The 26,679-nt window shown below is 39.8% G+C and overlaps 1 protein-coding gene across 4 annotated transcripts in view; it reads right to left on the bottom strand.

Moving 5' to 3' along the window:
- DDHD2 (DDHD domain containing 2) overlaps positions 1–26,679 on the bottom strand; it is a 1,375,691-nt gene that overhangs the window by 1,157,751 nt on the left and 191,261 nt on the right. For all 4 annotated transcript variants that reach the window (XM_044084314.1, XM_044084317.1, XM_044084316.1 and 1 more), the window contains exon 2: positions 10,097–10,393. In XM_044084314.1, the coding sequence (XP_043940249.1) occupies positions 10,097–10,321 (225 nt within the window). In that variant the 5' untranslated portion in view covers positions 10,322–10,393. The remainder of the gene's footprint in view (positions 1–10,096; positions 10,394–26,679) is intronic.

Here is a 26,679-nt window from a genome sequence, read left to right as displayed (position 1 = left end):
ATGACATAGGTTCATACTAGTATATCTGCCCTAGGGCATTTATAAGCCTAGCCAGAATGTGTTTGGCTTTCGCCACCCATTTTAAATTAATTTTGCTATGCCCTTTTTTGAGGTTAGTATACTGTGCCTCTGTCTAACAGTGACACAGAAGTGATACCCGGGGTAAACCTACGATCTCCCATCCACTCATCAAGATTCCTCTTGAAGAGAGTCAATGAGGGACTCTGCCTAACCTGGACTGGGATTTTATTCCAGAGTGAAGGGAGCCACTGGGTTATGAATCTGTCCCTCCAGCATGTCCTATTTATTTCAGTGCTGAGGTTCAAGTCTCTCGAGCGTAGCTCGATGGGATTTGGATTTTCTGAGGTGCAGCATGTCCATTAATTCCGGGTTGGACATGGCTTTATAAGTCAAGCACAGATCGCCTCTGAGCAGGCGGTATGCCACTGAGTAGAGCTGGAGTTTCTTTAACCGGGCAGCATATGGCATCTGTTTGAGCCCTCTGACCCTCTTGGTGAGGTACTTTTGGGGTCTTTCCAGTTGCTGCAGGTGTCTGGTAAGGTACATCCCAAAAGGGGCATTGTACTCAATTATGGGCCTGATGAGGGATGAGTAAAGAGGCACGATGACCTCCCTTGATCTAGATGTGAATCCCTTCATGATTAGGTGGGCTATATAAAATGTTTTTCTAACCACTTTGGCCACGTGGTTGTCAAATGAGAGATTGCTATCAACTTGGGTCCCCAGGTCCCTAATTACTTCTTCTGTACTTAATGGATTACCACCTATGTGGTAATTTGTGGGCACTTTGTTTTTGCCAAAGGGGAGGACTATACACTTTTTGGCGTTTAGCTTGAGGCCATAGCTCTGGCACCAGTTGTCTGTTTCTATGAGGCCCTTTTGGAGGATGCTTGTGTCGGCTGGAGTGTCGATTATGGTGCCCAGTTTGCAGTCATCTGCAAACTTGGTCAGCCACAGTCCTTCCGTGTTGGCCTGTACCTCCGAGAAATATATACCGAACAAGAGAGGTCCCAGGACTGAGCCTTGTGGGATGCCACTTGTAACTGGTTTGGAGTCTGACATGGCTCCAACAATTCTAACCATGTGGGTTCTGTCCTTGAGGCAGTTTGCAACCGATCTAGTGACATAGGGGTTTATATTTAAGCTGGTGAGCTTATCCATAATGCCCGAGTGGGGTATTGTATCGAAGGCTTTTGCGAGGTCCAGGTAGGCTGTGTGGACCACCTTCCCCTCGTCAATAGCCTTAAGTGACTATTTCAAAGAAATCAACCAGGTTTAAGAGGCAGGATCTGCCCTTAACAAAGCCAAACTGGGTAGGATCCAGTGTCTGTAGGTCCCCAATATCTTTATTTATGAGGTCCATGATGATCCTTTCCATAGCTTTGCAGACCAAGTTAGTCAGGCTTATGGGGCGATAGTTTCCAGGATCCGTTGAGGCACCACCTTTGTGGAGAGGGACCACTGTTGCTGTACGCCACTCTTTGGGTACATATCCTGTAGTAAGGCTAAGATTGAACAGTAGTTTTATGTTTGGGTTTAGCTCTTCTTGGAGTTCATGTAGGACACAGCCCAGGGACACAGTCTGGTCCCATTGATGCTGTTTTTTTTGCTTTGGAGAGGGCAGCTCTTACCTGAGCATCTGAGATGTCAGGGGGGCAGCACTCTGCTGGGATAGATATTTGCCCTTTTGGTGGGGTTCGCTGAACCTGTCAACTAGGATGTTGGCAATGTCTGTGGGTTTGGTGTATTTTTTGTCATTTTGGACTAATTCTGAGCATATCTGGGAATTCCCACCCAGGTTCCTAACATAACTAAAGAAAGCCTTGTGATTATCCTTAGTGTCCTGTGCAATTTTTCTCTCGAAGCTGGCCTTAGACGATTTTATGAGTGCCCGTAGTTTTTTGCTAATACTGATCAGAGATGCCTTCCTTTTGGGGATTTTGCTCTATCATGTAGTAGCTTCCTCCTTCTATTGTATAGTTTGTTTATGGCTGGGGTCCACCAGACAGAACATCTGCCTTTGGAGGATTGGGACTTGGTTTTATTTGGGATTGCATGATCCATGCATTCCTGAAGGTGTTCATAGAATGCGCTTATAAAGGATTCTGCGGTCTGGGCCGTATTTTCCACAGGCCCGGGGGGCTTTGAAGGATTCCACCTCGGTTTTGAGGAGTGTGAAATTTGCATTAGAGAAGTTTTTCACTGTGGTTTTCAGGGCAGGGGGTGGAGTCGGGATGTGAATATCCAGTGAGATTAGTTTATGGTCTGATCTTACCAATTTATTTATTATTTATTATTTATTATTTATTTTACATTTGTTGACTGGGCTAGTCCAACTGGATACATATCCACTTTCAGCAGAGGCCCGGGGAGATAAGCTCCGTGCAGAAAAAAAAATAGCAAAATAAAACATTTTTACAAACAATGTTGTTACAGGTTAATACATAAATTATAGAGAATTGTTTTTTGCTTTGGAGAGGGCAGCTCTTACCTGAGCATCTGAGACCTGGTTGATTTCTTTGAAACAGTCACTTATTGTGACTAGGTAGGAAGAGCTAAACCCAAACATAAAACAACTATCTATCCCAATGAGGGATACACTTCTGGTCTGGAGCATAGAGTCCCCATGTTGGTGATGATCAGGTCCAGTATGTTTTCCCCTCTTGTAGGAGTGGTAACAAGCTGTTCCACAGCATTTCAGTTTATAAATTCTAGGAACCTTTGGGCTAGGTTGTTGGAGCTAGAGTAATGCTCCCAGTCTATGTTTGGGTAGTTGAAGTTGCCCAATATAATGGTGTTTGGAGAGACCTTCATATTTTCCAGTGTTCTCAGGAAGGCAGAGTGGGGTTCCTGGGTTTGGGAGGGTGGTCTGTAGCAGGCTATAAACTGGAAGGCAGTTTTACCCACTGTTAGTTGCACATGGATAGTCTCTGATGCTTCGTGCTGTGCCACCAACCTGGAGGTGTGGGTATTTTTGACGAATATTGATACTCCCCCTCCTTTTGTGGTTCGGTCCAAGTTTTGGGGCCGAAAAGCATGGTATGAGGTATAACCTGGTAGTGCTGGGGTGCTCTTGGGAGCCTTGAACCAGGTTTCTGTTACTGCACAGATATTGATTTTCTCCATGCTAAGGAGAGTTTCGAGTGCGTGCATCTTGAGGTTTAGACTTCTGGCGTTGAGTAGCATTACTCTTAGTTTCTTATCCCTTGTGATACCTATGGAGGTGGGTTTGTCTTTTGAGCCTTGCCTAAAAAAGGCACTATGGGGGTAGCAAGAGCCTTTGCCAATATCCAAAAGCCCAGGGGTGACAGGTGCAAGCCGTCCCTAGCGAAGCATCGTGGCTTGTCGAGCATGTCATCCCAGGCTGACAGGCATTGGATCCCCTTTGAATGACACCAATACTTAAGCCAATTGTTGAAATTGATCATCTTGTCTTCATATTGTGGCATCATTCTTGGTGAGGGTAAGATGCCACTCAAGGTCAGGGTCATACCGGCATGGGCTACATGCTCAGAGAGCTCCTCTATGTCTCTTTTCATGTAGTCCAGGGAGGTACGGTCTCAGGTCATTCACACCAGCATGGACAATGACTGAGTCATATTTGTACTTGCCTTGGAGTGATCTGAGTGCTTGTGTTATGTGGCGGATCCTAGCGCCTGACAGGCAGCTCACCGTGACCTTCTCCTTGTTCAGCCTGGTGAGCGGGACGTCAGTGTGCCTGACGATAGAGTCACCTATTACACGTGTATCAGGTGTGTTGTTTAGCCTTAAGGGCTGTGACTGTTCAGCACACTGGCTTTGTGAGCTATGTGTTGCACGTGTTTTGTTTTGGGGTAGCGGTTGCTTGGGTGTCTGCTTTGGAGGTCTCTGCTGCTTAGGCAGATTTTTATTTAGAGCCTCCGAGTATGTTTTTGTGTGATTATGTGTTTGGTTTGCTGTCGTGGTAGGTCTATGTGAGACTGGAATTGTAGTGAGTGTGGTTTCCTTCTCCTCCTGACTGGTTATGCCAGTACTGAGTTGAGAGCTTAGCCTCCAGTATGGCTATATGGTTGCATCTCTCACATGTGTTGGAATTTGTTGGGAGGAGGAGAGGGTTGTCTGTGTACATGAGGCAGTTGCAACATTGCCTCAAGATTCCCAGATTCACCAGCTGGACCGGAGAGGAGATTGACAACTGACCTTTGGACATGCTAGAATAGTATTGGGAATTACTTTATAATTGAAAAAAAAAAGGGCTAATGGGGAACAAGGTACATGCTGTTAAGTGTTAAGCAGACAGAATGGAAATCAGCACCATCACATAATAGGTCATGCCTGTCTTGTGGAAAACAGTGAATTGTTTTCACCAGGTGATGGGAAAGCAGCTATTTCAGGTAGAGGAGTTTAAGTATCTTAGGGTTTTGTTCATGAGTATAGATAGAGCAGAGAATAACCAGGGACTATTGCAACGGTAGCAGCATTGCAGGCATTGTATCAAATATGGTGGCACTAGCACAGCTGAATCACAGGCTGATACTCTTTAATTACATATCATTCTTTGCCCCCATTGTTACCTATGGGTCAAGAGCTTTGGGTACTGACCAAAAGGATGTCATTGTGGATAAAACTGCAGAAATGAAGCCCTTCATAAGGCTGTGACAGAATGAGGAGCCTGCCAGTCTGGGAAGATAGAGGAATACAGCACTACTCCTTCATACTGAGAGAATCAGGTTAATGTGACCGGGACAGTTTGAATTAATGCCTTCTGGTCACCTCCCATGGGGAACTAATCCAGGCACAGCCTATTGGCAACAGGCCTCAGGGCAGACCCAAAACAAACCTGGAGGGATTTTATGTTTCAGCTTGCCTGGGGCTCCATGAGCTGGAGTCAGAGACTGTTATACGTACAGACATCTAGCCTTCCTATAAGAGTCTTCTACTACCCCATCTCTCAATCTCTCACCAGGTGAACAGGTTTAGAAAATGATGACAATAATATCTATTTATCCAAACATGACCAACACAGGTGTGTAATATTAAAAAAAAACAGTTCACATCTAAAGTCTACATATATTTTTCCTAATTACCAGTCTGAGAATCTCATTACCAGTTTATGAGCACTTTTTCAATGGTATCAGCAGTTTATGTACATATTACCCACATCATCACTTCAGCTTGAAGAAGTCAGACAGGCATATTAATATTACTTGCTAAAAATAAAGGTCATACAGTATACACACAAACTACCAACACACACATGCAAAACACACTAACCTACCTAAAACAATCTTCAAACCCAAATCTATGGCCAAAGTAAATGCATAAACAAAAATACAGGAACAACCTACACAAAAAAACTGCCTACATAGCTCAACTACCTAGAAAAATAATTCATTAACATTAACAAGATGTCAAAATTAGACAAATGAAAACAGCTTTACTGACAAATCAAACAAGAATTTAACTTCACTTATTAATATTTTTACTAATAACATAACCAAATGGTAAAACTAACAAAACTCAACATAACTCTCCTTTATATTCAGTAATGGCCCTGGGCAGAGGGCACATGGGGGGCATGTGCACCACATGAATTTGTGTGGCCCACTGGTTGCCCCTTTCACTGGAATGCAGCATCAGATTATTCTCTTCACCCTCTGAGCTTCTCTTCTGTCTTCCACTTCCATTTCCTTTCATGGATGTTATGTTTCCCTTTGCAAGGGTGCTTGAACATGCAAAGCACACATTACAAGCACAGACTTTGAAATGATGGAAGCTTTTCCAGAGCAAATACAATACGAGTTTCTTTTTTTGAAATGGAAACAGTTTTCTGAAGCATGGTAAGGGGTAGGTGGGTGGAAGTGTGTATGTGCCCCTTTCAGTCAGGGCTGTCTGGTGAAGTGACTTGCTCAGAGTTAAACAGTAGACAAATGTAGACGTAAAAAGAATCAAACCTTGTACACTGCTCATTAAGAGCATGGAGCCTTAATTATCCACACCAGCTGCCATATATCCATTAACTACTACTACTACTTTCTGCGGGAGGTAATCACTGTGGGAATTTACAAAATGCATATCTATGCAATACCTGTTATTCTTCTTCTGTTAGCCTTTTAAGTGAATTACCTGACACTTAGCTGAACTGTTAATGGACTGCTGCCTGTAGTTAGAAGTACAGGGCCTGAATCTTCCCATCTCCATTTGCCTCACTCAGATAGTATTCCTAGTTTTCTCCTGGAAAGGGACACTTTCTCTAGTAGGTTTATCTGATTAACAGATAAAAGAAGAGTATTTAAAAGGTGTCCCTTTTGGGGACTTTGTCTCCCCCAATTACTTCTGGCTTTGTCTAGAATTCTTCAGCAAAGAAATTGAGAATTATTTTATTATGTTCCATGTAAAACATTTGGTTCCTGGACTTTTTCAAGTCACACTCATGTCTCTAATATTTAGAGCTGGGTGTGTGGTAAAAATAAAATATTACAACTGATGTATAACTTTTTTGGCTTATAAACAGTGTAAAATGAAAACTTTACTTTGTAACCAAGTGACTGTTCTGGCAAGTAAAGACAGACGGGGAATATTCAAGAACTTTTAAGTATAACGTATATATTTTAACTATGGTGTCAGTTTCCTTCTAGTTGTTAGTAAATGTCTCACGTTTTACCCATCTGTTCCACATTGTGCAAGATAGTGCAATATTTTGCATTTTGAAAATGGAAGGCTGACACTGGCTGTAGTTTCTTGAATTATTTTGCTTATGGATGTTCTGGTATGGCACGCTATTCATGATGCTGTACGCTATTCATGATGCTGTATGCCTACTACCTGTATTGACTGATGCTTACTAGATTGATCAAGTTTTTTTTTTTTGGTGGTGGTGGTGATGGTGGGTGGTGTTGCTTGACTTACTTTGACCATTAAGGGCTTTGGACTTCTGCTGCTTAAGTTGTTTCCAACAAGAGTCTCTATGCTTAAAGAACTGGATATGTGGTAAAACCAGTTTAAAGTAACATGTTAACCATGCTCTGTTAGTAAATGTTCCACATTTTGCCCATTTGTTATACCCTATAAGAAGCAGTATAATATACCACATTTTGAAGATGGAAAGTTGACTATGGCTGCATTTTCTTTAATTATTTTGCTTGTTGGTGCTATGAATGTTATGGTAATATCAAACCACATTAAGTTGTCTGAAAATAAAGCAGTTTCAGTGTAAGAATTTAAGGATATGTAGTTTTAATTATCACAGTCATTAAAACTGCAAATTCTTAAAGTCTTCTGCCAAGACTTGTTCATAGCTATAACAGCATCCAGAAAATCATAACTTCATCATTTAAAATCCCACACATCCAAAAATAAATACTGGAACAGATTATTGTGACTAGACTTTCCCTTTTGAGTACTGTACTTATTTTTTTCAAAATTTGTCTGATTTTGCTTCAAATTTGTATCCTTTACCTAATATTTTTGATTTTCTGGTAAATTCTCATTACAGTTGGACAGTAAATATTTTATACTTCTTGTTGCTCAAAAAATGCATAGTGATGCAAAACTTGTTCTATTAACACTGTAAGTGAACCACAGTAATATTTAAAATTGTTCCCAATTTTATCACCCCCCCCCCCTTTATTGTTGGCTTTATCAAGAATTCTTGACCAAATAAGTTGAGAAGGTATGGTTCTACACCAAAATATTCAGATCTAAATTATTTTTACTAGTGTTATTTCAGCAAACCAGATATGGAGTACTAGGTGTTTTCCTTAGAGGGGGCTGAAAAACTACCATGTTTGCCTCCAGTCTTATCCTTTGGTGCACAAGACTTTGGTTTTCATTCACGTCAGGTAATTGGACTAATTTTTGCAATACTGACACTGCAGTGCAGCATAATGGGAGAGGTGCTGTCCTTCAGATGACATGTTAAACTCAGGCGCCATCTGCCTGAGTTGGTAATAGCTCAAGTGGTTACAGTTCCCTTAGTCAGTATAAATACCACCTCAGGTTTCCCCTGATAAGAGTGAGACCAACCCAGTCAACAAAAAGTAATTAATTATGGTTGCCACTATATCTTGCTTATTTCATTACTGTCTTTGTACTCTATTTTAATGCATCAGCATCTTTAAGTGGTTAAGGTTAATATACCTCAAAGGATCTGAAACTGCAAAATGATCTTGGGAGTTTTTTTCCGCTTAAAGTCACATTACCAGGAGTCTTGCTAGACATAAAGAAATCATTCTTTTTTAACCTTCCATGTAAAAAGAATGGCAGTAGAGTGTTACAAGCATATTGCACAGCTTCTGGAACCTAGTTTCATTTTCACTTGTTTGCTTGAATTACTTTAGTTTGTGTTCTCAGAGCACCTCTTACATTTTTAATAATAGTTGTACACGCTCAACAAAGTAAACTAGCTGAATTGCATGTAGGGTTCCAATTTGTAGTCCAAGTGCTAACAGACTTACTCCCCCCCCCCCCATTCTTCCTGAGTGTGAGATCTATCATTGTCATCCAGGAGCTGATAACCGACCAATCTCGCTTCAAGTTCAGTGAATCTGTTAGACATTTAAATGTCTTTGCTATTCATGAGTATCTGCAATGACAAGATGTGAGTTTTATCTCGAACACATGCTGTATTTGTTTAAAAATATTTTCCTCAACCTGCGGCACAGAAGTAAGTCCAACTTTTTTGCTCTTAAACTTGGGTTGATAATATTTTCCCCTTTGTACTCGTACACATACGTCTTTGTGCATGACATTTCTCCACCTCTTTTTTCTTGGTTAATACTGCCTTGACTTGTTACACTGCAACATACCAACACTTCATCCAAGCCATAACCTTTGAGCATGACAAATTAGAAGTTTTTCTGCGTTGTAAATATTGTTAGGATTACCAAGATTATGGCATTCACCATTTTCCCTGTAATGAAAGATCTTTCATTTTTAACTGTGGATTATGGGTGGGTTAACACACATCATGTATTCTATACTTTACTGGTATGGTATTTCTGTGTTTTTCCCCTTGCATGTGTCCCACCAGCTAGCTACTGCGCCACGGCAAGAAAAGGAGCCTGCAGCCACCACTGCTTACATTGCTAGAATATATCAAAAAGTTGGGCAACACTCAAAAATTAAGATTTTAAAAAGTATGTCAGCACAAGAGCAGTAAACTATCTTGGAGACACTGTATTCTTAGGAACCTACAGAAACTTCCTAATGCCCTGTTCAGTATGCAAATTATATAACTATTGCAGTCAACTGAAATCAATCTGAAACAGTAATTCAAAGTTAGAAAGAGGGGTTTAGCACGGATAAATGGGATATACATGGGAGGGCTGAACTGTTGAATAAATGGAGTACTTTGAACTCTAAGACTACCAGACTCACTTTTGGGTTCAGGACTAACGGTAAGTGTCAGTCAGTAAATGTACAGCACAATTTACTTAACTTGGTATACACCAGACCTAATGCATATGTACATACAAATATGCTGAATTAGCCAAATAACCCTATTATGCTACATGATCATACCTGAAAAGAAGCTTAGGATACTAATATATTTGTCCTTCCTATACAATATTTGGCCCAGATCTGAAACTGTACTACTGCTTTACTATTTCTACAATGTGCAACTATTCAATGCAGGTTTCCTTGCGCTACACATACAATTTCTGTAATTTTCACTGTTCCCTTAATCATTATAAAATGACTAAATGTTCGAAATTTAACATTTCGATGGATACTGCATTCTGCATTACATAATTATAACATATCTGCCTACATAACACTTAGGGTAATAACTTGTAGAAAGTCATGCTCAACTGGTTTCTAGCAGGTTTGTGTCATGGTATGCATGTTATTATACAGTCTTATAAATCTCAACAAAAACTTTCACTGCACTGACTCTGCAAGCTACATTGGCAGATGCACTGCTGTTAATTTACAGTGCAATTAGGAACTGCTAATTACACAACAGAGGGCATTCCAATGACAGTTATACCTTTATTTTGATTAAGCTAATGTAAAATTAAATGCACACTTGTTACATCTGAAAGGGCAATAGCCCTGGAAAGAAAATGACAAAGCACTGCACAGCAAGACTTACCTGCTCAGTTGCAGTCTGTGGAACACTGTGTTCAGGAACACTTTCAGTCTCAAGGAGGCAGTCTGTCTGCTTGTCTTCAGCCTGAATGGATTTCTGGGTCAGTTCAGTTCTTTCATCCTTATCATGGTTGCTTGCCACAGGCCCAGTGGCCTGCGCAATGCAGTCATAATCTTGGGACACTGCATAATCAGATTCAACGAGATGGGAACACAAATCAGACATCATCACTCACAAAGGCTTTTGGTGGCAGAGAGCTGAAAGGCAACATTAGGACACCACAGTTCTGCCAGTACCAACCTGGAACATACAAGAGATAAAGAGCGATGATTAATTTATGGCAGCTGTCTGCCTGCATGAATTAAGACTACCTTAAGAAATAATCAGGACCTGAAATAGCTTTGCAGTCTGACAAAAGCAAAAAGGTAGGTTGAGATTGAACAAGCAAATAAATGGGTGCAGCAGGGAATAGTGTTATATAATACTTGAACTCAAAACAGACTGATCTATATAACACAGCAAGATCTACCATGCACTGCCAGATATCCTTTGTGAATACGAATACCGCCAAGATAGCTTTCAGATACCAGTGCTGTGTATGAACTGCAGTTCATTAAATCTATTTACTACAAAAACGTCAGCAAAGCAGATACATGATCCCTATTTTAGGAACAGACCAAAAAAATTACAATTATCGCAAAACAGCTGCAGGTTGTCTTTTGGCAACTCCTGCATTGAAGGAAAAGACATTTTGCCTTTTCACACACTGGCCTTATTTTAAGGCACATATCTGTTCACTTGCATTCATTTTGCAGGGCATTGAATAAAACACAGACCTTAAGACTCTGAAGGACATTTTCATTTTTTTTTTCAGTCTGACAGTTTCCTGCTGATTGGGTATGCCACAGACAGTACTTCACCAATAACTTTATTATTTCACCCATACAAGAATGATCTTGCATTTTTCACAAACATTCTTGAATTTTGTTTCTGACCTCCTACCACATTAGGAAGCCTGAACTAAGCATCCACTATCATATATGTGATACCTGAAAATGTAACTATTAGAAAACCTGAAAATACACACACACACACACACACACACACACACACACACACACACACACACACACACACACACACAATTCAAGATGCAATGTTTTGCTGCTTTGTTATGCCCTTTTTTATTTTATAAAATTGCTAAGTGAATGCTTTAGTCTGACTGGCTGTTACCTTTGCATATCAGATATTACTAATGGGTAGGTAAATAAATAAAGTACCAGTATTTGGCTGCTAGTAGAAGCTTGCAAGTATCATTCCATTAAAAATAAGTATCATTTACCATTACCCGGATTGTTACTTCACAAAGTAAAGAAAAGCTTAAGGCAGGCCCTAAAACAAAATTATCCTGAAAAAGAAGCTTACATGTTTCATCGATAATTGTTCTCCTCCCAACCAACACCCACACAAATTAAAATGAAGAGTGCTTTCTTTTCACAGATTGTATTGTAAGCTGTACATATTCCTTCAGTGGCATTTCAGAATTCTCTTCCCAATGCATGACCTTGTTTATCAGTCTGTTTTGCATGCCACTCAGTTAGCTAACTGAATCCCAGGATAATGGTCTTTGTTCTCAGCGAGCTGCATTATACCAGTGTACCTGAAAAGAATGCAGGCATCATGAATGCTACGGCCACCATTTATTTTCCAACATTCCATACCTTTAAAATGGAGAAAAAGTGAACAAAGCAGGAGAGATGGACCAAGATGGCTTAAACAGCTTAAATTCAGAGACAGAGGGAAAAGCCCTGTAAATCCTTAGTTAAGCAAAGACAAACCCTAAATGTTCATATACATAGACAAACATTAAATGTTTATATACATAATATAGACACACACGCATATATCAATACAGTTGTGTTAGTTGCACTTAACCCAGTAACAATAGAAGTTCAAATTCTTCACTGCTGCAGTAGCCTATGGGATGTATCCTGCCAAGGATATAGTAGACAGCCAGCATGCAAAAGCTTTCATCCCCTCCTACACTGTCACTCTGGCTGTTTATAGACTGAATCTATTTTGGAGGGAGATACATAAACAGCCACAGTGACTAAAAATCAGGATTTTCTTGCCCCTCTATAGAAAACAGGGAACCTATCCAGAACCACCACAAACAAAAAATGTATATATGTATATAATTTTTAAGTACCTCATACCAGCTCTAGATATATATATATATATATATATATATATATACACATACACACACACACACACGATAGTGACATCCCACAACAAAAATGTACAAGATGAGGGATGGAGGGTGGGTGTGGCTACTGCATCACTGAAAAATTCAAACAAAGAATAGTTGTGTAAAATCTTACCATAACTATAGATATCCTTTCTCTTCCATATTGCAGTATTCTTTACATGTGGGAAGTCCTCTGCCCAATGACCCAATGTTCAACCAGTATACAACAGCTTTTAGCTACTGCAAGTAAGTAGGATGTGCAGTCGCACGTATGTGCTGACAAAGTCAGCCATAAAAGGACATCCGCATGTATAATCCTCAGAACTGTAATGCCCCAGAAGGAACACCAGAGCTAAGGAGCAATAAAGAGCCATTCCAAGTAAAGAAACAAGATGTGGGGGGGGGGGGAGGCAGGAGGGACAGAATACTGTAACATAGAAGAGAAAGACATCTATGGTTATGGTAAGATTTTACACAACTATTCTATGTTCCTTCTATTCAATGCTGCAGTATTCTTCACATGTGGGAGAATACCACAGCTTAGTAGAAGCCATGGAAGGAGGAAGGCGCAGATGAACTTTGAGTGAAGAGTTTTCAACAAAGCCATGGAGAAGAGCTAGAAATCGTATCCAATTTGTAATGTTTGGTGAAAGAATGCACAGACCACCATATAGCCATCTCCAAAATAGAATTAGTATCCAGACCTTTAAAGAATGCCCCTGAGGAAGCCACAGATGGAAATCATAAGAAAACACGATTGCCTTGGAGATCCAAGAAAAAATTGCCTGTTTAGAGACAGGCAAGCCCTGGGATGGAAAGAAACAAACAACTGATCAGATTTTCTGACAGATTCTGTTTAGATAATACTAAGGCTAAGTTGTCTATGTACATCCAAGGTATGTAAGATCCTTTCACTAGAGGACTGAGAAGGAAAGAAAGTAGGCCAATTGAATAGATTAAGAGACACCCTCATTCACCACCTTAGGCATAAAATAAGGATTGGTATGCAATGAAACCCTATCCTTGTGGGAAACCAAGAAAGATGGGGAAGCTATAAAAGTCTGAATCTCTGAAACTTTCCTGGCAGATATCAAGGCTAACAGAAGAACTGTTTTCCAAGTACAAACCTTTAAAGAAGCTGAGGCTGCAAGTTCAAAAGGAGCCACAATAAGCTTCTCTGAAACATAGTTCAAATCCCAAGGAGGTGGAACTGTTTTCTGGGAGGTTTAATATGAAGTACACCTTTAAGAAAGAGTTTTACCTCCAATCTGGACGCTAAAGGTGGAGATAATGGCAGGCATGTAGAAACTGCTGAAAAGTGACCTTTCACTGACGAGCAAGTCAAGCCACTGTTAAGTAATTCACACAAGAAAGAAAGAGCCACTGGAACATCCATCCACTGAAAATGGATCTAGGTTTCTTGAAAGACACCAGATGGAAAACCCTCTTCCATTTGGATAAGTAAGATTTTTCGTATTGTGATTTTTGTCCTTCTGCAGAACCCCAAGCATGTCCTGTGAGAAAAGGTGCCTGAAAGGAATCAAAAGTTGATCACTCACAGTGTCAGTTGTAAGGTTGTGGATGAACCAGAGAGCCCTGGTCCTTTCTGAGCAGGTCCACTCTGAGGTAACGTGTGATGACTACCCTTGGCTAAATGGAGAAGAGGAAGGAACCAATGGTATCTTGGCCAAAAGGGGGTCAGCAGCATGATTTTTGGTTTGTCCTGCTGACTCTTCAACAGAACTTTCTGAATGAGAGGGAAGAGATGGGATGCATAAAAAAAAATCCCCTTCCATGAGAAAGATAGGGTGCCCACCTTCCAAGCCAGAGGATGTGGGAGTCTGGCACAAAATAGAGGAAGTTGTCTGTTCAGAAGGGAGGCAAACAGATCCAGAAGATGGGTATCCCACCGGTGGACCAAGTCAAGAAACACATCCCTGTCCAGGAAAGCTGGCAGGATTGGAGGTACAGAAGAAGGTGAAGGAACTTCCATTGCTAGAGGTCATAATACTTTTTTGCTATTCTGAAATCTGTGAATAGTCCCATTTGAAAAATTCCCCTCATTTTGTTAATATTTTCACCAAAAAAAATTTCTTCTACATGGGAATCCCCCCATTAGATTCCTCCTCTGGAGATGCATATTCTAGAGGAGATGTAATTTGTGTAGAGTATGCTACAGAATCCTCATCAGAGGAAGAGTCTTCACAATCATCAGAGAGAACCTGTTCCCAACTCTATGAACAGAAGAAGATGTAAAAGAACAAACAGGAACAACAGAGGAAAGCTTCAAAGAGAACTTTAAATAAACCCTGACAAAAAGCTTCCCAGTCAGACTGTGGAGTATAAGGGGCCCGAGAGTGTCCAGTCTTTTGTTTTTTCTTTACATGCATTTCTGCATGAGGAGAAGTGGAAGGGCCTAATGTCCAGAATCAACTCTGGAATCTGATCCCTAGCAGGAGTGGAAGGAACATCCCTAGAGACCTCAATCACAGCAAGCAGCAGTTCCCCTCGTCTGCTCAAAACGGATGTCTGCACTGCCTCTGAGGATGCGCCTAGGTTGGATTCCTTAGCAACTTCCAATGAGGTAACTACAGAGGAACCAGACCAGACTACGAAAAGCAACACAATCTTCACTGACTTCAAGGGATACATCAGATGTAAGAGGCGCAGCTGAACAGGATTCAGGCCTAGGCTTGCTAACCTTCCTCTTCAAAATCGGCTCAGCCAAAGGACCCTCAGAACCCTTCATAACATCCATAGCCAAACATTTAACACATTGATTCTCTAAGTAGAGATTCACAGCTGAAAGTTGGCTATGCAAAGTTTTAGGAACAAATGCCTGGCAAATGGAACAGAAATGGTGGTCATGATTGGGGCCTAGGCATGAAAGACAAAGGTCATGGCTATCTTTAAGTGGAATCTGCCTTCCACACCCACACTTGCTCTTCCTGGATGGCATGAACTAATTACAAAAGACAGTAGCAATGCAATAAATCCCCAGCGGGGCACTTATCTGAAATCTAAAAACCACAAATTCACCAGTAGGACTAGTAGACACAAGTTTATTTTTCAGGTTAAGCACTTTCATCAAAGTAAAATTGACTTCCTCAGAACAATATACAAACAGTCATGTGGATTTAAATATATTACACTGTCACAGGATAGGTGAGGAATCCCACCAGTCAAACAAAAGATCTCTTGAATAAATTAATACCTTAAAGGCATACACTATAAACACTAAAAATACAATAAAATACATTTTTGTAAAGAAATTATATAAAATTAAACCCTTTCCGCTCTTTCTTTTAAAGCAGGCAAGATAGATATAAAATCATTTAATCCTGGACACAGATTAGCTGCCAAATGAAGCTGCCACATCAGTTCCCTCTTGTTTAAAGTGTTTTTCCAGTTGCCACCCCTGGGGTTTATTTCAATGGTATCTAATATCCCAAACTTAAATCCAGAGAAATTAACACATTTTACTATGCCGAAATAAGACATTGGTTTCTTTTGAATTCTTAAATGTCATATAAATGTTCATATATCCTGGACCTGAAAGCCCTCTCAGTTTTCCCAACATAAAACCCTGGGCAGGAATTACACTTTGCCAAATAAACTATTTTACTAATCTGACAGTTACCTTTTTTTGAAAAACACTGTGTCCTGGTTGATATTATCAAGTTTCAAACTAGCATCCGATAGTATATATCTACACTGTGTACAACAACCACAGGCTTTGGTGAATTCATTCATTTTTTTCACTACTATTGTTCATGTTACCCTCCAAGGTAAGTTTCAAGCTGCGGCCCACTTTAGTACAAAAAATAGGCTGTTCACCCACTGCTTGTAAAATATTTGGGTCACCCCTAAAAATGTTCCAATTCTTACAAAGTATATTTCTGATGTCATTATAATGTGTACTATATTGCACCACACATGCCTGGGAGAAGTTATGGGTAGAACTCTGTCGTTTCACAACTTTTGGTTTTAGAAAGACCTCTACCTAGTAGAGGTTCATATTTAGAATCCCACTCTCTCAAAACCTCTTGTAAAATACCCTCTACAAATTCTAGTGGATAATCTCTCTCCAGAAACATGTTCCTCAGGTCACTGAATTCCTTAATGACGTCCTCAAGATGGGAAGTCATTCTAAAAATTCTGATTGCCTGTCCCTTGACTATACTTTTTTTCTGGTATAGTGGGTGGTGACTTTGGAAATGGAGGTAGGAATTACAAAAAAGTTTTCTTTCTATACACCTTGGATCTAAAACAACACACATCTTTAATGATGGTGGTATCAAGATAGTGAATTTCTTTCTCATTACACTCATAGGTAAATTTCAAATAATGGGTAGTGCCATTTAGATATTCAATAAAACCAGCAATACTTTCCTTGGTACCCTTCCATAAAATAAAAATATCGTCCAGGTACCTGCTGTAAAATAAAATATCCAAATGAAACCTACTTTCAAAAATAAACTCTCCCACCCTAATAAAACAAGGTTTGCATAAACGGGGGCACAAGCTGCATCCATAGCAACTCCTTTGGTTTGATGGAAATATTGCCCTTCAAAAAAAATATAGTTGCCATCTAAAATCAAGGCCATAATTTCACAAACAAGCTGTACACGCTCTGGAGATAAATTAGAATGATCAAACAGCATTTAAATAATCCAAACCTTCCTCTCTAGGAATACAGGAGAATAAATCTTGTACATCTATTGTCAAAAAATCAGATCAGGATTCCATAAATCTTGTTTACTCTGTCCCAGAAAGTCCCAAGAATCTTTCACAAGATGTGGCATACTCTCAACTACATGCTTAACCATCAGATCCACAAAGACTGCCAAATTGTGTGTTTTAGACCCCCCTGCTGCCACAATAGGCCTAACTGGGGGTGACAAAACATCTTTGTGGATCCTAGGGATGCCAAATATACTTGGTACCTTGGGAAAATTATTTAATAGGAAGGAGTAAACTTCCTGACTGATCCTTTGTTCTAGTAAATATTCTTCCAAAAACCCATCAATACGCCGGTAGGAAATATTAATCTGATTCTTGGATACCTGCAAATAGCTTTCCTCCTGAAGCAAAATACCTTGAATAAGATTTTTATAGTCTTCACTGTTGTAAATTACGACCCCCCCCCCTTCCCTTGTCTGGGGTCATTATGCAGATTCTTCTGTCATGTTTTAAAGAAAAAAGTAGTTTTCTTTTTAGTTTTTATTTTCACCAGTTTGCTACAATTATTTGGTTTTACTTATCTGAAATCTGTCAGCAAACAATGGAATCAGGCAGCAGACCGACTTACAAGTCAAGCGTTCCAAATGGCAGCAGAAAAGTTCTGATACACGCGGACATCCTTTTATGGCTGACATTGTCAGCACATACGTGCAACATCCCACATACTTGCAGTAGCTAAAAGCTGTTGTATACTGACCTGACATTGAGTCGTTGGGTGGAGGGCTTCCCACATGTAAAGAACACTGCAACATTGAATAGGATGAGATCTACTGTTATAGGCAAGTGTAACTTACACAATTGTATTATGTTCATCATTCTCACTGCTGCAGTAGCCTTTGTGTAGACTACCATAGCTTACCAAACTAAAAGAGGAAAAAGATAAGGGTCCAGCAGCCCCTGGAGAATGGTACAAGCAAAACCATCTCTGGACATGGAAAAATAATCCAGCTTGTTGTGATGTTTAAATGTATGATTGAGGGCCATGTTGCTGTCTCTAGAATACCCCTACAGTCCACCCCAACCCATTATGTCATCACAGAAGCCAAGGCTCTAGTAGAATGTGCCTTAATATTGCCTGGAATAGATTTTACATGGGGGGAATAACAAAGCGCAATACTAGAAGACATCTACCTTAGCAATACTCTGTTTAGACATGGGTTGACCTTTCTACGTCCCAGAATAGGAAACAAACAGCTGGTTAGCTTTCCTAAAGGACTTAGTTCTGTCAAAGCAGTACCAGAGTTACCTATGCAAATCCAGTGTGTGTAGAATCTTTTCTCCCTTACTTTTTGGTTCTGGATAGAAAACAGAAAGACTGATGTCATGATTTAACATGAACTCTGAAAGAACCTTGGTTATAAAAGAGGGATTTGTGTACAGAGTGACCCTATGTTTGTGGAAAACCGCCACAGCTTGCAACTCAGATTCTCTTCCTATAGATGTCAGACCAATAAAAAGAGCAGTTTCCAGGTAATGAACCTAAAATCAGCCTGACAGGCAGATTCACAGGGTGACACAGACAGCTTTTCCAACACAAAGTTGAGATCCCAAGGAGGAGGAACTTGTCAACAAGGAGGCCTCAGGTGTAAAACTCCTTTTAGAAACTGTTTAACAATAAACAGAGAATAAACAGGGGATCCATGAACAAACGTACAGAAATAACTGTAAGATGTACCTTTATAGAGGCACAAATTAGGCCAGAAGACAGTGATTCAAACAAATATTTAAGCACTAGCGGTACAAAATCATTGATGGATCCTTGGTTATTAGCTAGGCACAAACTAGAAAATATCTTCCACTTTCCGCTATATGACTTTCTAGTAGCAGACTTTATTGCTTCTTTCACTGCTTGCTGCACATCCTCATGAAAGCTGTGCACAAAGGTACGAAAATTGAATTATCAATGCAGTCAGTTGCAGTTTGTAGTTGGACTTTCTTGCCTACTTTAATATGTTCTGCATGTTCTCATGAAAAAGATACCTAGAAGGAATAAAAATTGAATCATCCAGGCACAGTTAAAGATGTTTAAGATCAGGGTGCATCAAATTTCTCATGTCCTGTGTAAGTAGATCCAGTCTGTGATTAAGCTTGTGGTAACTGCTCCTGGCCTACTCCATTAGAAGAGAGAATCAATTTTGCCAGGGCCAGAATGGAGTTGCCACAAAGACTTTTGCAGTACTTCTGAATCTTCAGAATTACCCTGGAAATCACTGTAAAGGGTGGACATGCATAAAGGAACAACCCCAACCAGGGGAATGAAAAAGCATGCGTTTTCCAAGCCTGAATGCAAAGGTCCTAGAACAGAATTGGTTTCATTGTGTATTTCAGAAGGATGCAAACAGATCTGCTTGAGGTGTTCCCCATATCTGATCAACTTCTCAAAGACTTCTGTACAACGTTTCCACTCAAAAGGGTCTGCCCAGGAACTGCTTAGCTTGCCTCCTCTATGTTCTGCTCTGACTGTATACAAGCACCTTGAAGCATTAAGGAGTGATGTGGAGCTACCTCCCAAGCTATCACTGCCAGTTGGCACAGGGGTATGACCTGGGGCCTCCCTGTTTCTGTACAGCATTACGCTGGTGGTGCCTGTCAAGATCTGTAAGGGATCTGGCCCCAGAGATAATGCAGACACTTTACGGCATAAATCACTGCCAATGTTTCTTTTACACCGATGTGCTTCAATCTGTCTAAACTGTCCCACACTCCTTGCATTTTTACATCCATTGAAACTGCTCCACAAGTAAAATCTGAGGAATTGACAGTTCTGACTTGATAAAGCCCATGACTGGAATCTGAAGCTCCAAGGAATGAGAATGCTGGGTCCACATATCTTTTAGTTACCAATGAATCTTTCTCATGTTTAACCTGGCAATGGGAATCATTAGACTCACAGAAGCCATCAGGTCTGAGAAATTCATTGCCTGTAGCAAGAAGTCCAGGAAAACTTCCAGATACAAACCACCTTCTCCTGGGGAAGGAAAGCCTTTTGAGACACGGTGCTTACTAGGCAACCTAGAAACACAATCCTGTGTAAGACATTAAGACAGGATTTTCTGCATACTTACCTTGGATCCCAGCTGCTCTAGGAGAGAAGTTACTTTTAAGGACTCCTGACAAGTGGAAAAAGATTCTGCACAAATAAAAATGTCATCTAAATAAGGAAAAATGTGGATGCGCTGCAATCTGCAGTAGGTCACTACTGGGGGCAGACACTTTGTAAAAACTCTTAGTATAGTGCGGAGCCTAAAGGGTAATGAAGTGAATGTGACCCAAAACATACAAAAATCCTGGAAATCCACTGATGTTTTCTGCTACTGGAATGTTATGATAAGCATCTGTAATCTCGGAGTATAGTAAATGCTGTATGAAGTGTCAACATCTTGAACTCTGGAATCATTATAAAAGACAGAGAGGTAAGATCTAAAACTGGTCCCAAAGAGTGTTCCTTCTGTGGGACCAGAAACATTCTGGAATAAAAGCTCACTGCTATTTGATTTGCAGGAACATGCTCTACGACTCCTTTCTGCAAAAAGTGTTGGAGCACTGGAGGAAACAGATCTGTTTGATCAGGTATAACAGGAGGGATTCACATGAAACAAGGGGACTTTTCTATCCACTGCCATTTGTAACCCTCCTGAGCCACCTTCAAAGCCCATTTATTTGAAACAATCAATTGTCAAAGTTGAGCATTTACAGTTATATTTTGAGACACAGACGTTGGGGCAGGAGGAGTGGATGGGTTGAGGAGTTAACCTGGATTCAGACATAGTAATTAACGGGAGGACACCTAACCCCTTTTGGGAAAGCAGCTTTCTTTTTGGAATTTTCATTAATCCCCTCCTGAAATTTCTTCATTGGTACCTGCCTGTGTGTTAGCATGTGAAGTGCTTGTTCAAGATGACAAAAAACGTTTATTAGCTAGACAGACTTTATACAATTTACCTGCATTTGTAGGTACAGACAGTTGAGAATCTAAAGCATCCTCCAAGACTGGCAAAATAGGAGAAATGGGTGCCATATGTGGGGGCTTATTGTTCGAAAAAAAAAAAAAACATATTTGCCCAACTCAGGGGGAACATTCTTCAATCTGGAGATAGTCTCAGAAAAAGAAAAAGTTGCCAAATGTTTAAATTCGGACTCACTGTCTAAAGAATCAGTCTTGGGCTACATACTCCTCAAGCAACACTATCCTACCTCTGTCCAGGTCAGAACCCTCTGAACAAACATCTTTCTCCCTAGGAGTTTATGAATAAGAAACAGCATGAGGCACCTGACACCCAGGGTTAAAAGTCTGCAACAAACACTTGGCTAAGATAATAACATCACTTTTAGCAACAGAAACCATGCCTTTTCATCACAACAATTAATTTTCTGTTGCTTTTTCCTACAGACATCTGTTGATGAAGACTGAGAAGGGGAAAAACATATCATCCTGAGCAAGAGGTCTCTTTCCCGGCTCACCCCAGAAAGATCCTCCCGGGGTGTCTCTAGCACCTAAATGGATGGGACTCCCATGCCCACACTGGATTCTGGAACAGACTAAGAGGGCATGTCTGACCCTCCACCACCAATCCATAATGGCCAGCAAGGCTGCAACAGAAGATTTCAGGAAACCCGTAAGTGATCGGAGGAACCAGAAGTGTCTATTGCAGAGTCACCTACCATCAGTTGATGCACTGATTGAGTCCACACTATGACCAAAGACTCATGCTGTAACTGTTTTTTTTTTTTAATTAAAGGAACGGCAAAGGAAGAAAAAGCACCACCAGAAAAGTATACATGCTACAGCTGGGGGAAGATGCCCGATTGCCGTAAGTGCTGCTGGGAAGAATCAGCTAGAAGGTAAGTAGTCAGAGAAGTGTTCGCAAGCAGCAGAATTTTGTCTTTTAAAAGGCACAGAGGATTTGGGAAATAACTTAGGGACATGAAAAATCCTATAAACTCCCTGCATTAGACTAGCTCTCTCATCCTGTTATTTGAGTGCCAGCATAACAGAAGGCCCAAATAAAACCTCTGTCTAGTGGATAGGTCAAGATTTCTGACTAACTCATCTGAAAACTGTTGGTTACAATGCAGTCAAACCTTCTTGAGACTGTGGTAGAAGCCCTGGAAACAGTATCAGCACAATCATTACCACACTTAAGACATATGTAGACACTTGAGACAAATTAGGCACAATCTGATTCAAGTAAGATCTCACTTCAAAATTCAAATGTAAAAGCACAGCAGTACCCTAAAATCCTTTCAGAGCTCACAGTCCCTTTCACAGAAAGTGCACTGATATAAAACAAAACATGAAGAAAAGATGTCACCAAGTGTGTCTGAGCACCAAACATAAAATGTATTACTAACCCTGAAATGCACTTCACACTGCCCAAATGTACAACTTCAATCAAAATACCTCAAACAGTAAAACAATGAAGACAAATAGCCAAAAAGTGTACATAAGCACCAAAACACTTAAAGTGCTTTAAGTACAAAAAAAACAATTCCCAAGCTTTAAATCATCACACTTCAGTGACAGTATCTCAAAAGCAGTATATTTTTCTCACAAAACAGACCCAGTATTCAATAACAAGCCCTTTTCTAAAAATTACAGTTTCTGACAAGAAAAAATTGACATTAATAACAGCATTCTTTAGAAAATACATCAAACATATTTTGTGTGTGTGTTTGTAGAAGAGTCCCCTACTGGGACTTGTCTGCCAGAAATGAAGCCTGTGGCCAGCTGCAGTTTCCTGTGAAACCTCTTGGCTATTATTCCTTGAGGTTGCAAGAAAGTTCTGCAAACATTTAGTCACTCTGGCTATTTATATAACTCCTTTCAAAATGAAATCGGCCTATAATCAAGTAGTGTGGGATGGGATTAAATATTTTGGAAGCTGGCAAATTGCTGCTGTATCCTTGGAAGGATACAACCCATAGTCTACTGCAGCAGTGACAATGATGAACATATATTAATTCTATATTCTGAAATGGAATTTTTACTTTTTTGGCCCTTTCCTAAAACTGATCATCAGTTGCTCTTGATACTGCTCCTCAATCTCTGGTTCTCAAAAAAACAAAATGTCACCCCACCCCCGACTTCATCAATCAAGAAACATGTAAAAACAGGCACATATGAATTTTGCATGGATATTTTAAAGTGTAACCTGCCCTCCACCCTCATGCACACACACCTTGTCTCTTTCCTGTATGATGATCTAATCCTTTTGTAGCACATCATCATTAGTGAAGTAGAATTTTTTTTTTTGCCAGCTATTCCCAACTTCAGATCCCCATTTTCCCCATAGCACCTCCTCTCTCCAAAGCCACAGAATGTGGGAAGGGTATCCGAGGCATGCATAAACCTTCACCAAAGTAAGTCTCGCTCCTCTGGACTGGAGATCTCAGACACCTTGGCTATGACCCCCACTCCAACCATGGCACAGATATGAAGAAGCCTGAGCCATCATACTGTAGGGAGCTATGGTCGTTACACAAGCCCTCCTTCCCTCCCTATTATTGTTCTGGACTGACCATCACCATGGTGAGTGTGCAATGGCTCAATAAAGGAAACCCCTCCACCTACATGATGTTGTATCCCTTTCTGCCCACCCATATACAACAGCATTTGTTCTCATCGCAAACACCATCTCCAGAGCTTGTGATCTAGCCATAAACACCCAGCACATTCCCACATCCTCTCACCTATAAAAGGCAAGCAGGCAATGCCTCATCATTCCTCCTCCCTCTTGGCAGTAGCCGGTGCCTAAGCCAAAACTAGGTTGCCTGGGTCACAGTCAGGGCTTTATCCCTCTATGCCAAATGAGCTGGCTCTACTTTGACTTTTAACTCACGTATCAAAAAAAGATTTTTTTAAAGATGCACTTTTTCTGAATGTTTTCAAGATAACATAAGTTTGGCTCACTTTACAAGGGCAATTAGGAACAATGCACTGGCCAAATTTTACAGCACATCCATAAGCTTATGACATTACTTTTTGAAACAGAACAAAAGCAAATGGATAAAAGGGAAGGAGGATTAAGTAGCACATACTATCTTACAAATATGGATGAAGGCTGGTTAACAGTTATTTAGGGAAACACAAGCCCCAGATATGTGTAATAAGGCACAATCTTTTAAAATGTTAAAGAGGAACAGAAAATTAATTTCATGTGGCACAACTCCTCCTTGCAGGCTAGTCATATATCTGAGATAACTGACTATTTCCTGAGCATACTGATAAATATTGTAAATGTTAAATTGTGTCAAAAGTCATCGTCTGTCATCATTCCCTTTTTTGCCATTTTACATGAAGTCAAGGTATGACATCAACATTAATCAAAGTGACCAAATCACCTAAAAATTAAAGTTATGTATTCACCATGACTAGGCATCTGTGCTGTCCATTTTCAATCTTACTGAATGTATGGCTTATGGATCCAATCCTTGGATCTGACTCAACCGCATTCTACAGACTTTGGATCCAACTCTCAAGCTCTTCCCTCTACCCATAATGACCTAGCCCATTCCCAATATCTCAGATCAAGTTTTCTGCCATAAAGGTTTCAATGTATAAGAGAAGACAAAATTAGACAAAATTTTCATCAGGCCACTCCAGAAGATGACAGGAAGGGGGTGGAAGGAGGGGAGTTGTGGAAGAATAAAAATGGACAAAACAAATGCCTAGTTATTGTGAGGACTTAACTTTAATATCTTATGTTGCCCTTTTCATTCTTCTTCAATGTATAGGACAGAGTCCCCAGCTATGTAAATCTTGGGTGGATATTCTGAGAACTGCTTAACTAAAGGCAGCTCTGCTTCTGGAAATTAAGTCCAATTTGTAATGAGTAATAAAATATCAACAATGGAATTTCTTGACCAGAAGGTAGATGCGGTGGCCATGGATCTAGCTGAATGGGCGGCCTAAGGTGGCTTTGGTAGGGAGAGGCCTTGCTGAGAATAAATACAGGAAATGCAATTAGTTATCCATTTGGCCAATTTGAAAAGGAGACAAACAGCTGCTGGTATATTTTTCTGAATTATTTTCTTCTGCGCAAGTGGAAACATAGTTGTCTATACACATCTAAAAGATATAGCATGTATTCTCCCTTGTTTAAAAATATTGGAACGAAGACTAGTAAGTGAATGGTTTGATTTATATTTGAATCAGAAGCCACTTTTGGTATGAAAGAAAGACTGGCTCATAAGGTCTTTATGAAAAAAAAATGTATGTGACTTTTGATGAAACAGCCTGGCATTTGGAAATCCTTTTGGCAGAAGTAATCGCCACTAAAAAGGCTGTTTTCCAAGACAGCAAATTTAAGTCAGTTTTTGCTGAAGGTTCAAGGGGTTGTTGAGTTAAGCCTTGCAGTACAACTGTTAAACCCCAGAGAGGTGACAGATCTTTCACTAGGGATCTTAGCAGAAACATACCTTTTAGAAAGGCCTTGCACAATTGGGAAGCAGCCAAACAAGAAGCATAGTCTCCCAAGTGAAAATTTGATATGGTTGCCAACTGCACCTTGACTGTGGAAAAACTAGCACCACCTTTAAAAAGAGAAACTAAAAACTCCACTAGAGAAGAAATAAGGGCAGTAAGGGATCAAAGTCATTTTTCAGGGGCCAAATTGAAAATCTTTTCCACTTGCTCTTATAAATTCTGTTAGTGGATTCTTTCTGTGGTGACAAAAAATATTAGAAACCAGGGAAAAGAGCTCTATAGCCATCAATGGAATTGGTGAAACCATGTGGTTAATTTGAGAGCTATAACATTGGGATAGGTAAATAACTCAGGCAAGCGTCGACAGAGTGAGAAATAACATCCAATGTGTAGAAAATCCAAGCAATCCAGTCTTCTGAAACAGATAAATCAGTTTATTGCACAGATGAACCACGATAAGCGCTTTCACTAACTAGTAGCTTCTTAAGATCACAAACAGGAAGCACAATAGCCATGTGCTTTAAATATCTGCATGTTAATTAATCAACCAACTTTTAAAGCAGAAGCGCCATAAAACAAAACTTAAAAACTAAATATATAAACATAATATCATTGACATCTAAAGTAGACAATAGTGTATACATATTCTATTGAAAATTAAAAATTAAAAATTAAAATAACTTCATTCCATAAAGAATGTAAGAACATATTATAAGCAGCATACTATCAAGTATAAAGGTATATGCAGCCTAATACATAAATGCATGTGATAGTCATATTAAATAAAACCTTAATACATGCAAGTAATAATGCAAGGCAACTTATAAACTAAGCAAGGTAGATACCATCAGAAACATGATAGCTAACAATAAAAATAGTCATATGCAGATCGAGAGAACTATTATCAAACAAAGTGATACTTGTTATAGTAAAGTCAGTACATGAATGTATATCTGCATCTGTATAAAAAATGTATATAAGTGTAGTGTCTAAATAAATATATATAACTAGATGTAAAATATGAGTGCATATGTACAAGAATAAATAAATAAATAAATAAATAAATAAATAAAAGAATAAATTATCTAGAAGTATGGAGCTAAAAACCTTAACGAAACTGCAATGTGAAATAAATAGGTTACCCAGAAAAAATGTATATGTGCAAGT

This window comes from Protopterus annectens, chromosome 9.part0 (genome assembly GCF_019279795.1).
Source record: "Protopterus annectens isolate FY-2018-M chromosome 9.part0, PAN1.0, whole genome shotgun sequence".
In the NCBI taxonomy this organism is placed as follows: Eukaryota; Metazoa; Chordata; order Ceratodontiformes; family Protopteridae; genus Protopterus; species Protopterus annectens.
This window is presented reverse-complemented; position numbering and strand designations above follow the sequence as displayed.